The following is a 12,530-nucleotide window of genomic DNA, read 5'->3' as shown; positions in this document are numbered from 1 at the left end:
CGGATGTATTGCGTCTTGATATCCAAACACAGAATTGGAATTTTATTCATTTTTGTAATTTGTGCGCTTACGATACATCCGTTCTTTGCCGATACTATAATAGGAATGACACGAATCAAACGACTGTAGGAATCTCTTTACTCTACATATAGGCAACAAAATGGATCTCTTATCCTTTTACGTTGTTATAATAAAAATATTTAAAATAATTATTAGTGTAAGTATTAATGAAGTGGAAACGCAAATTTGCAAAAAACGTAGTCTACATTTTTGCAAATAATATTAAGTAAAGTAAGAAAAGGTATAATTCCGCAAGATTTATAGAAGGTATTTTAAGTAAGAAAGTAAACTCTACAAATATTTATATATAATAAATACAAACATACATAAATTATGCACATAAATATTTAAATAGCATAAAATAACAAAACGTGACAATAAAAATAAATATTAAGTAATGAGTATGACCATCATAAAATTATATAAATATCTTTTGATATTACAATCATACTATAAAACAACAGATTATGTACGGCTTAATCGTACGCTATTAATCTTAATAACAATCTTTAAAACAAGATAACTCATATTCACCTTAAACCTTATGGATTAATTTCCCTGCTGTTTAAGGCTTAAACAGTACTGCGAAAAATTATAATAACACAAATACCACAAAGGTGCCACAAATACTGGTCCTTGATAAATTGTTAGTTAGCAAGTTTCGATTGCATTATAGTTATAATTTATCACAAATTTCTCGTTCATATTTCAGTATTTAAATCTGTACACAACTAAGCAGGAGGAGAAAGAGCCTTTTTCTTCCATTTTAGAAGCAAATGTTAGAACATCACTTAACAGCAGATATACATGTATGCTTGTTTATGTTACTCTATATCAATTAAAAGGTAATAATTATCTTCATAAATGCAAGATATCGCGACATAACCGAACCCTGAAACTGCTCTAAACCAAAAGCAAATATGGCGTTACAAACACTATACCTACTATAAACACTCTTATAAACTAACAGACAAACATGAATAAATTTTACATGTAAAAAATACTTTTTAAGATAAGCAACTACAGGTATGAAATGACGGATTTCAGTGACTTTTATAGATCGATTAGTTTATCTGATAAACAGATTTAGTGTAGATTATTATTATTTTATTAAAGTAATAAAGGTGGTTTTTAGTTTATAAACTTTCTCAATAACGATATTTCCTATGATTATATAAGATTTGCAATTTATTTGTAGACATTAAAGTATTCTAAAAAAACCTGTCTTCAATAGTGTCGATCAAGAATATAACTTCTTCGAACGCGATAAAACTTCACAAAAGGGGACAAGAAAACCATTTCTTACTTAACATATTTACATTATATTAACATGTGCTACGAATCATACTGCTTATACTATAAATAAATTAACTTTTGGTGTCATTCTTCTCCACAGTACCATTTTCAGTGAGTGCTTTTGGTTTTTTCTGACCTGTAATAAAATACCGTCTTACATTACTCGTACATTATACTTAAATACGATTTTAAAGTTCTTTTAAATTAGCTTTTATTTAAATATTAGATACAATTAGATAAAAATAATGACTTAACAATTTTAAAAGCATATTATATAGTAGCGTAGTTGTTTCAATATTCATTTGTTGTCTTTAAAAATAATCATATTTATGTTTCATGTAAGCTTACCTGATTCAAGCAATGTTTTGAAGAGTAAACTAAACGGTGCTTCTATGACTATTGCAACCACGAAAGAAACTATTAAAGTTAACGTGAGCTGACTGAGAAAGTCGAATATCTGAAAAGATGTATTTTAAATTAAAAAGTGTTTCCTATTTCGGGGTAAGGATCTGTCCACAATTAGGAATTGGCAGCGGAAGCTAAGATTAGTAGGCAATGCTAAAGCAAATAGTATACAAATGGAAATAGTAATAGAATTTCATGCTTCGATCGATCGTCTTTGATTCTTTCGATCGATTGATGTGGTCACAACTGATGGTAGATATGTTGAATGATCGATACTATCCATCGCTGATAGATCGGGTTATGTGTGGAAATGTACTAGCATACAACAGGTAACGCTACAGTCAAGTTATTGATAATTTTAATTTTTGCGGACAAACGAATGACACATGTGAATAAATTCCGATTTAATATAAGAAAGAAATATAACTCATTGCGCCTATTAGACATGGGAAAGAACATCATTCGAGCCAATAAGTATACAGTATCAAAACTTACCATACTAGGTACAGAGAAGTAGTTAGGGGTCAATTGCATATCCGCCGTGATAAACATTTGCGAGAAGTGGTACAGGTACATCGCGTATGAGAGACGAGACGGCAGCTTCCACATCGGTAACGATAGGAACCAGTTTATTGGACCTGCAAAGTATAAAATTAATTCTCATTAAACTGCTTCAATCTGCATGCGAAAAATACATTCAATATCTCATTACAATTTAATAATATACACATTGTAGAGTTACGCAATTGTTAATTTGGCTTACCTCCATAGCCCTGTACGCACGCGAATATCAACCATCCCAGAGCAAGCGCCCATATCGACCTCTGGAAGGAGTTTATAGAACTGTCCACCGCTTGATTGTCCCAGTTGGGTTGAACTATCAAGTACGTGGTATAGAACGGTGTCGCAAAAAGCGCTAACGCGATAATCCATAGTAGAAGCACCAAAATCTGTAAAGAAATAGATTTCCATGTAATGGAAATAACAAACATGGGTATGGCTATGGCTATGTAAGCATCACGATATCTACTTAGTCAATGCATAACGTAATAGAACTCCAATTCTAGAGATATTTATGGATGGCAGTGAGTACTTAATTTCGAATGAATTTGTAGTATTGTAATTAAATAAGTAAAAACCCCTTCCTTGGCAGTAGGGTAAAAACAAGCATACAATCTTCTAATGGAGCTATGCAAAGATATACGTAGAATGCGTTGTCGTTTCCTATTTCTATATTTTAAAAAACATACCAAATGAATTTTGACTCTCTTCCCACGGCACAGATGCAGAATGTACCCGAATACCATTCCCACGAAGAAAGGCGAGCCTCGAGTCAACGTGTTGAAGTAGTAGTGTATCAAGAAGTCGCCAATCTCCATAAAACGCCTGCAAGTACATAATGGTTCTATTAAGGTATTCAATTAAAATTATAATTAAATATTGAACATAAGAATGTAAACGTAAACGTTATCGTAAAAATGTGAGCATAGAACATAAGCGTGACTTGTATGATACTGACAGATTTCTTGCATGATATTTTTTTGAGAGTAAAAAGTAACCTTACATATATGTAAGACGTTTGTTTTGGGTCTTTGCGAGAAACTCCGTAAAATCTTAAGAAGTACAATTTGAAAAGGTTAATAGTTAAAACCTAGAAAATGACAATTATTTTAGTATTTTAAACTGACACTTTATTTCTATACAAATATAAAATATGAGAGAATCCATGCTTAGCAACAGAGTAAGGAATACAACAATTGGATTTCTTTTCTATAATAAACTATTTTACGAAAAATAACTAAAAGCATATTGAAAATACTTACGAGAAAGCAACCGTACCGGCAGGTAGCTTCATAATAAAGTTGAAAATAGTGGATCCAGTGAGTATGGCCAATAGACCACCGATTAAAGCTGTCCAAGCGAACTTCTTGTTGCCATTCAACACCCAGAAGAGTACTATGGGTGATACTATGTATAGTTGAATGTCCATCGCTATGTACCAAGTGTGGGGAATACACTGGAAATTAAAATTAATCATCAGTTGAAGTATCTGTTGTTGCGTCGTTTATTTTTAAGATGGCAGATTTATTAATATTAATTTGAAATTCCAATATTTCTAAGTCCAAAGAGAATTTTAGTGATATTTTTTTATAGAATTATTTATATTCTGCTTCTATCACAATTTGTCACTCAAAATAAAGTACCTTATCATCAGTAATTTGTGGTTCTATTACCTCAATAAAAATATAACGTGATTCACATACCATATGCATCGGATTGACCCAATTCTGTATGTGTAGCAGCGTAGACCACCAATATGTTCTACATCTCTGTGCATTTCTGGCAACAGTGTCCCAATAGGGTCCATCTGCTATCCGGTGGAAAAATGAAGCTTCTAGGAGCACGAGCGCGCCGAGAGCAGGAAACATGCGCAGGAGTCGGTTAAGATAAAACAAGTGGAGTCGATTGAGGAGTTGATCTGAAATTTGTAAGTAATAATAATAAGGCTAGACCGCAGATGATCTTAACTACTGAAGCTAGAGAAATTAAATTTGGGCAATAGTTTCTTTTTACGTCGTAAGCACCTACTAGCAGACGATTTTCATAAACTTGAACCTGAAGTGAATAAAATGGGATATTACACGAAAATTTTATGGAGGTGCTGTTATTTTTCAAAGGCCACATGCAGAATTATATTTAAAGTGTAGTTAATTAATATACAACCAAAAATCATAGATTAGTAAAGATTACTCACTCCTATCAAGAAAATGTAACCAGTTTTGACAATGGAAATTGTCACTGTCATCTATTTTAGTGTTTGAAAAATATTAAAAAATCTAGTTTTTAGAACATTTACGAATGAAACGATATTTCTCCGCACTTTTTCTTCGATTTCGTGTTATTGCACGTCTTAACTGGACATGACGGCATTGTCCGGCGTAAATTACACCATGACAGCCATTAAACGGCTGACACATTTGTCATTAAACGGCTGACACATTTGTCAGCCGTTTAAACCATTTAATGGCTTCATTCAATTACAAGGCAGTGAAATAAATATCTTTACTTATCTATGCTAAAAATAGAAAAATATTCAAAAATGATAAAAAATTAGAAGCGATAAAAGTAGTAATCAATATTACAAAATTCCTATTTTAGAAAAAAAAAACTGACAGGACAGTAGCTTAAACATAAAGTGTGTATCATTACACACTTTTTCTTTAATTCTTATGGGATTAGTTCATTATTATTTATCGGATAAAGAAAATATCAATCATTACTATTTTCAATACTTTGAAAGTAAATGCCAGGTGTTCTTGTATCTTATCTAGCTATTGAATTCTTCGAAGGGCATATCAATTATGTAAACAGATAAGCATAATAATTATTTCCATATCGATTAATCTGCAGTGCTTTGACGTATGTACAGGTTTTTGATTTTTTTGCATTAGTCTGCTGCTAAGCACGTATCTCCCTACCAATAGAACAAGCGAGTTGGATTGATGTATTTAATTAATTATAAGTGACATGCTGATAATCATATATTTTGAGCCCTAGGCAAGATGTGATAGCTGTTGCACCCAATTACCATGAAATAAAATGCACAGGCCAGTAACAGCATAAACAACTTATTATAAGGGAAGAAAATATATAGATCCGCACTGCGACGATGTAATAAGGTATCAACTGCAATCAATTTAGAAATATCTAAGTAAGGAAATCTAAAATTAAGTGATATGTAATCTGCTCGTGTATGTTATATGTTTGTATACATATTAATGTAAGTATTATCCGTTATTAATCTATTTTTCTATCATTTAAGACAGTACCCTATTTGTTATTAATGTATGTATGTTCATGTGTTCGTGGGGTTTGGCACCACCGCCAAACCTATATCTGTCTCATTACAACAGTGTTAAAGCGTTCTGGTTTGACGGATGTGGTAAGGGAGATATACTTTTCCAAGAGATTCCAGCTTATTCCTCAGGGATAGCGGCGTATCTGTGGTCGACCTCAGGTAGGAATATCTAATCCTATCTGGGGTTGATTACAGATGTCCATGGGCGGCAGTAGCCACTTACCATCAGGTGGACTGCATGCTCGTCTGCTACTTCCATATTATAAAAAAAAAATACATAAATCTTATTGCATACAAATCTGGCAAATGCACCGCGTATAATTATAGAGTCTGTTTAGCCCGCGTTTTTAACTACAACACACGTAAAGCTCGCACAATACGCGCGATCTGAGCGCATACAGATCGCGAGCGCGCAATTTATTACCTATCGATATTTAGAACGTTGCTTTTGGTGATAATTGTCAATTTAGTTCAATAGTAGTAGAAAATTGGAAAAAAACGTCTTCATCCTCTAGATCTTACACAAGCTGAAAGGCTCACAAAGATTGAGCCTTGAGAAGCGGCATACGACGGGCGGGTGCAAACACGCGCATGACCATCAAACAGCGCTACATAATCCACACATGCAGCTCGTGAGCCTTTCGCAAACGAGCGCATTTGCGACACAGTCATCAAATTTAACTTATTTGACGATAAACAGTGTATTTATGGACCCTGAATTAATAAGTCGACTTACATCCATTAAGTTTCCCAGCGGTTGTATAGACGAGCAAAACTCCAGCTATCATGAAAAACGTGTCTACAGATATGGGGGCTGTTGTAACCCACAGCCCGTCGACACCCATCATCCACTGCAATGGCATAACATAAAATAAATCATTATAAAATATACAACAATAATAATGGTTAATTTGATATTGAACATGGTACATTGTAAAAGTTTTAACGTAGAATAACTACGATGAGTAGATACGAGTATGTCTTATTTCGACGCGATTATAGTTTAATCATAGATTCAATAATAGAATACCAAAATAATAAAAAAAGCTTTATTATTCACAAAAAAAAACCTTATAAAATACTCACCGACCCGACATCCACCATATTGTAGGTAAAGTTGTACATGGTGAAGGTGTGACCGAGGATGACCCACATCATGGCGAGCACTCGGATGCCGTCTAGACATTCCAGTGTGCCCTTACTGCTCTTAAACGTCAAGAGACGATGAGTATTCGTGTAGAGGGAGAATGATGTGCAGATCATGTTCGCCGTTTTTGGATCTATGGAGATATTATAATGGATAATAATTTGACAATATCGGATCTTTAGAAATTAATAAATCAATCAGGTAAGATAGGATTTTTGCGCGTGAACGATAGGTGCAAACCATATATTTTTCGATTTTTATATATAAAACAAAAATTTTTGAGCGATATTAATCAGTTTGTTATTTTTACCTCTCTTCAAAATCAAAGTGTGATTGAGATCGTAGCAAGTGCTCAGAAGAGTCAGAAGTCCGATGAGAGAGAACACGACACTAAAACAGGATAAAATAAATTCTGAACGAGTTATCATTTACCAGAAGTAGGGCCGTAGGCTTCAACGCCACACATGCGTTGTTCTTCTTTATAACGTTAAGTGTTCTGGTTATAATGAGTGTGGCAATTGTCTGATTACTGGTGACATTTCAACTTAATCCTAAGGAGTAGTAATGGACTCGGAATCCAGGATGAGAAATATATTATTATATACTATATCTTGGATCTAGATATAATGTATACAGAAGACATAACTTACACAGCAACAGTATCCGCTGCAACCCAAGGTTTATCACTGGGCAGTCGGCAGAACTCCTCGTTGAATTTGAATCCTACTGCGCTCACATTGAACAGCAATGATGCTATCGCCTGGTGTGTCGTACAGGGTTTGGGTATGCATACTGCTAGCCTGAATACCGCGCCGGAAAACGCTTCAATTGGACCAGATCTGCAAATAATCACAGTTGAGTCAAAACCAATAAAATCATTTATTTGACGGAACATAATGTGTAATTTTTATTGCGCTACTTGACGTTCAAAGTCAATTTGTAAGGCCTAATCTGGAAAATGACCTAATTTACTGGTTGCACACCCATAACAGCTACATCAAGATAATACATCAATCTAAAGTTTGTTGGAAAGTTCACGACCAAATGTGTGTCAAGCCGTGAATAGAAATTAAGAGAAGTACATAAATAAAAATCTCACCTTACATCTTCAAAACCAGCAGCAGTCCGTGCGCTGGACAAAATCTCATTGTAATACTCAATCTTCTTCCTGCTTTCTTCATCCAGCGTCAAATCAGTCCGTTCGAACCATCTGGACTGTTCTCGAAACTCCGGCCAGTGTAGGTCTTGGTCAGCCGGTACTTGGATTACGCAGTACTTTCCTTCGACCTTCATATTCTCTACTTCCTCATCAATCCCGAGACATTGGTAATAGTTTCCCAAGTCAACGAGATTGCTGTTTAGGACACCTCTCGGCGTTCTTATACCAGCGTCAAGAACTATTAAAAAAATAACAGAAAGTCATTAGAATGTTTAATAATATGAAAAACATGAGATTATATAAATAACTGAGAAGTTAAGTTAGTAAGACTGCAAGTGGCTATTTTTTCAGCCCAAGAATCCGACATAAAAATATAATATTCAAATAAATTCTATTTAAGTTATAAAAAAAGCTGAGTTAAACACATGTAACGGGTATAAGAAAATACTTACAGCGAAGGAACAACAATGTATTTCTCCTTGATATGTATCTCACTTGTTCTCTACATGATTCGGCGTCTAAAACTCGTGCATACAAATCCTGATCAAAGGGACGCCTTCTATCCTGAGGTTCTATTACTAATCGACCATTCACGGCATTAAAATAAAGAAAACAAGCTATTGCAATATTTAGGACTTTAAACTCCATATTCGACAACACTCCGAGTACGTTTAAAAAATAATAATCGATATAAATCACATAATCACATGTTTAATACCAAAGTACCAATTAAATATTCTTTAAAGGACTACTTATCGTTATCATTAATTTCAATGGTATCTCCAAATTGATTTTTCCCGGTGTAAGTTCAGTAGGTATTTTTTTCTATCTAAAATCAATTCATTAACTACATAAATCACAGATAAAGTGATGGTCTTTTACATAATGCCATTTTGCCCGCGTGTGCATTTACTATCACCGCCTGAAATTAAATTCGTTAAAAACATGCTTCAGACCGCGACTTCACTTGCCTGTACACTTCTTCTTATATAAGAGGCTCCACACCACACACGCCTCTTAGCCAATGTAATAGTGTTATTAATATATTATATTTATGATCGTTGGCATGTTTTTAACGATTTTGTAAGTAAAAAAAAATCGGTAGAGACTATAGGTTATTACCTATGGTTGAACATGACTGTGTTCAATACCTACGAAGGTGGCTCTTAATGTCTGTATTTTTAATACTGTAATTTGTTAATGCCAAAAAACACTTTCCCAAAACTTACAGGTGGCATCCTGATCGAATAATGAATATATTCATTCTCGATATAAAATTTTGTACAGTACATTTTCACTATCTCTCATGAATAAAGGTATATAAACACTCAAATAGGATTCGAGCCCTACGTGGGATCAGCCTTGAGCAGAACTGATTAATGTAATCATTTAATACAGTTCAATATTTAAATTTATATAAGATCTTCTGGTTGATTAAGCCGATTCTGATAAAATAAACCTATTTTTATATTACACGCACATAACAGTAATTACGCTTGTATCGTTTGTCATGCTGTTAGAAAACGACCCGATTGGCCTCTGACATGTGTTTTTTTTATTATGTAACCACTGCCTGTGGGAGAAAACCTTGCACAGCCCAGAGCTGTAAACAAGAATTGTTGCTTTTTTTTAAGTGGCTTTTTTAAGTGGCGGTTTACATTGACATAACCCAACGATATATCCTAATTTTCAAAGACTAATTCCAAACACGATCCTACACTTATGTGCAGACATTATTTTTTAATTTGTATACAAAATTGTGGAGAAAACAATACAAAGATAATTTATATTATATTTATTCCTACCACTACATTGTGTACTTTCTTATTTTTTTTACCACGCACACACGATAATTCACATAAATAATACAACTGACGTCATTGCAGTATCTAAAACATGTATGTTATTCATTATAAACACTAATACTGATCATGATACTGGCATAGATATTACTGACGTCAATACCTTCTACTGATATCAATAATACTAATGGAGAATATTTTTACTTTTACCAGACTAGAGACTAGTACTATTTTAATGTATATGTATTTCTGTCTTATTCCTTGGCACGCCCTAAAACCCAAAAGGTTTGACGGCTTCAACATATATTCGCCTATTGTAGGTGAAATAAACTAAATGATTTCCTTTTCAGATAATTATTTTTAATCAATCGGATTTATAATAATTACTAGCAGCTAATTAATAGCAATCCTCTTTAGACTTTAGACACGCGTTATTTTTATACAGCAATTTTCAAGATCAACTTTAACTAATCAGGTACTGGATATTACTTGTAATCCTTTAATATTTTTCTCCATCGTCCCATTTTCAGTTACTGATTTAGGTTTCTTATTTCCTGTAAGAAAAAGTATTATATAAAACAATTTTGACAAGTAATGGTATAGGTAATTATAAATAAACAAAATGATTTTTTTCTTTTTTCACGTGATATTTATTACAAACACTTCATTTAAACACAAAATTATTATACATAAAATATTTCACATTGTCATTCATTATATACTTATTAATATATTTGTTATTCTCATTTAATAATTTACTTATTAATAAATATTGCTTAATTTTTATACAGTAGTTAAGTATACTTAGAATTTAGGTATCAAGGTAGGTCTTTATTGTTCAAGCTATACTCGTTCGATTACCGTCTAGGTAAATTATATTTTTACAGTATTGGATTTGGTCATCCACACACTATCCTCCAGCCTATGTTGCATATAAATTAAGTTTTAGCCATAGATTGGTAAATATTACTCACTCCCTAACAAGAAAATGTATGTAATAGTTGCGTAAAAAAGTTTTGACACGTCTCCGTGCTAAAATGTCCCTAAAATATTTGAAATACTTATTTATTTATTATGTACATTACGCAGTTTTAGTTATTTATTCTTAAGTTTTCTCTAAAAAAAGTTTTTTATTTGTTAAGAATTCTAAAAAATAACAAACAAATCAGCATTTTGTGGCTTCATTTAATTTCAAGGCGGCGAAGTATCTTTACTAATCTATGGTTTTAGCGTTATTCTTCTCCATTGTACCATTTTCAGTTGACGCTTTAGGTTTTTTCATTCCTGCAAAAAAAATATTCAATTAACTTTCATTTGCAAAATTAAATTAAAGTAATTTTCTCGAACGATCTATGTGTAGAAACGTAATTAAGCATTAAACAGCTAAATTATTCGTGTATGCCTAAATTATTACATATTTATATTCATATTACCTGATTCGAGCATAGTTTTGAACAACATACTAAACGGCGCTTCTATAACTATTGCAAGGACGAAAGCCACTATAAAAGTTAACGTGAACTGAGTAAGAAAGTTGAACGTCTGAAAAGAAACACTTAAAATGAGAAATTGTTTAAAAAAACAAATAGGTTGCTTGCTCTTAAGTTTACTGGAATTTACAATAGGTATTGCCAGTTCGGTGACTAATTATACAATCACAAATTTTGCACTTAATACATTATAGCAGTGTGTGTATTCTGAATTTAAACCAAAGCGCTTAAACGTAATGAAGAAGACAAACTTATCACGCAAACTACCCGAAACGGTAGAACATTTACAGGGTCAGTTAATTTTGTCATAAAATATAATATAACATTATTAAGCGATGAAAAGTCACTTACCATACTAGGCACGGAGAAATAGTTAGGAGTCAATTGCATACCACCCGTGATGAATATTTGTGAGAAGTGGTACAGATACATCGCGTACGACAGACGAGACGGCAGCTTCCACATCGGCAGCGACAGGAACCAGTTTATTGGACCTGCAAAGTATAAGATTATTTCTCATTAATTCTCAATTTTGTTTTATTGATTATTTCCTAGTTTTAATTGTTTGACTGTTATTTGTACGTTGTGGTGTTAAACTGCACGCGAACAAAACACTATATCGTTCAATATCTCATTTCAATTTAATAACATACACATTGTAGAGTTTGCTTACCTCCATATCCCTGCACGCACGCGAATATCAACCATCCAAGTGCAAGCGCCCATATCGACCTCTGGAAGGAGTTTATAGAACTATCCACCGCTTGATTGTCCCAGTCGAGTTGCACGATCAAGTATGTCGTGTAGAACGGTGTCGCGAAAAGCGCTAATGCAAAAATCCACAACATCAGCACTACAATCTGTAACGAAGCACATTTTTATTTAAAGAAATTTAAGTTACAATGATATCTAAATGTTTCTAGTTAATGCCTGTAATGTAAATCGCTACTGTATAAGCACCTTGGCCCTTAATTAGAGAGACAATCCTACCAGAGTTATTAAATAAATATATCCATGAGCAACATTGGCCTTTTATCAACAGGCTGCACGCTTATACCTATATCTTTATATATATTTCTTATGTGCGTGTGTATGTCACTGAACTCCTCCTAAACGACTGGACTGATTTTGATGAATTTTGTTGTGTGTGTTCAAGGGGACTTGAGAATGGTTTAGATTCACAATTAAGTCCGTGGGAAAAGGTTTTTTAATTAATTTTTAATTCGTAAGTAGTTATAGAGTCGGAAACTATGCATTTGATCAAGTGATGATCTTTAGCAAAGTTGTTGTCCAAGTCCAAGGATTTGGGAGG

At 33.3% G+C, this 12,530-nt stretch overlaps 1 protein-coding gene across 1 annotated transcript in view; it reads right to left on the bottom strand.

The window, feature by feature from the left end:
• Positions 1 to 321: 321 nt before the first annotated feature.
• Positions 322 to 12,530, bottom strand: part of LOC140749617 (uncharacterized) — a 19,108-nt gene continuing 6,899 nt past the window's right edge. The window contains exons 10-25 of the mRNA XM_073082724.1: positions 11,892 to 12,078; positions 11,570 to 11,712; positions 11,162 to 11,270; positions 10,943 to 11,012; positions 7,867 to 8,175; positions 7,418 to 7,606; positions 7,078 to 7,157; positions 6,707 to 6,900; positions 6,357 to 6,471; positions 4,026 to 4,240; positions 3,585 to 3,778; positions 3,012 to 3,147; positions 2,525 to 2,711; positions 2,257 to 2,399; positions 1,705 to 1,813; positions 322 to 1,492 (exon numbers count right to left, since the gene is read on the bottom strand). Of these exons, the coding sequence (XP_072938825.1) occupies positions 1,428 to 1,492; positions 1,705 to 1,813; positions 2,257 to 2,399; positions 2,525 to 2,711; positions 3,012 to 3,147; positions 3,585 to 3,778; positions 4,026 to 4,240; positions 6,357 to 6,471; positions 6,707 to 6,900; positions 7,078 to 7,157; positions 7,418 to 7,606; positions 7,867 to 8,175; positions 10,943 to 11,012; positions 11,162 to 11,270; positions 11,570 to 11,712; positions 11,892 to 12,078 (2,445 nt within the window). The 3' untranslated portion in view covers positions 322 to 1,427. The remainder of the gene's footprint in view (positions 1,493 to 1,704; positions 1,814 to 2,256; positions 2,400 to 2,524; positions 2,712 to 3,011; positions 3,148 to 3,584; positions 3,779 to 4,025; positions 4,241 to 6,356; positions 6,472 to 6,706; positions 6,901 to 7,077; positions 7,158 to 7,417; positions 7,607 to 7,866; positions 8,176 to 10,942; positions 11,013 to 11,161; positions 11,271 to 11,569; positions 11,713 to 11,891; positions 12,079 to 12,530) is intronic.

Source organism: Epargyreus clarus, unplaced genomic scaffold, assembly GCF_041222505.1.
Source record: "Epargyreus clarus isolate Ecla_fem2 unplaced genomic scaffold, WU_Ecla_fem_2.2 ptg000018l, whole genome shotgun sequence".
In the NCBI taxonomy this organism is placed as follows: Eukaryota; Metazoa; Arthropoda; class Insecta; order Lepidoptera; family Hesperiidae; genus Epargyreus; species Epargyreus clarus.
This window is presented reverse-complemented; position numbering and strand designations above follow the sequence as displayed.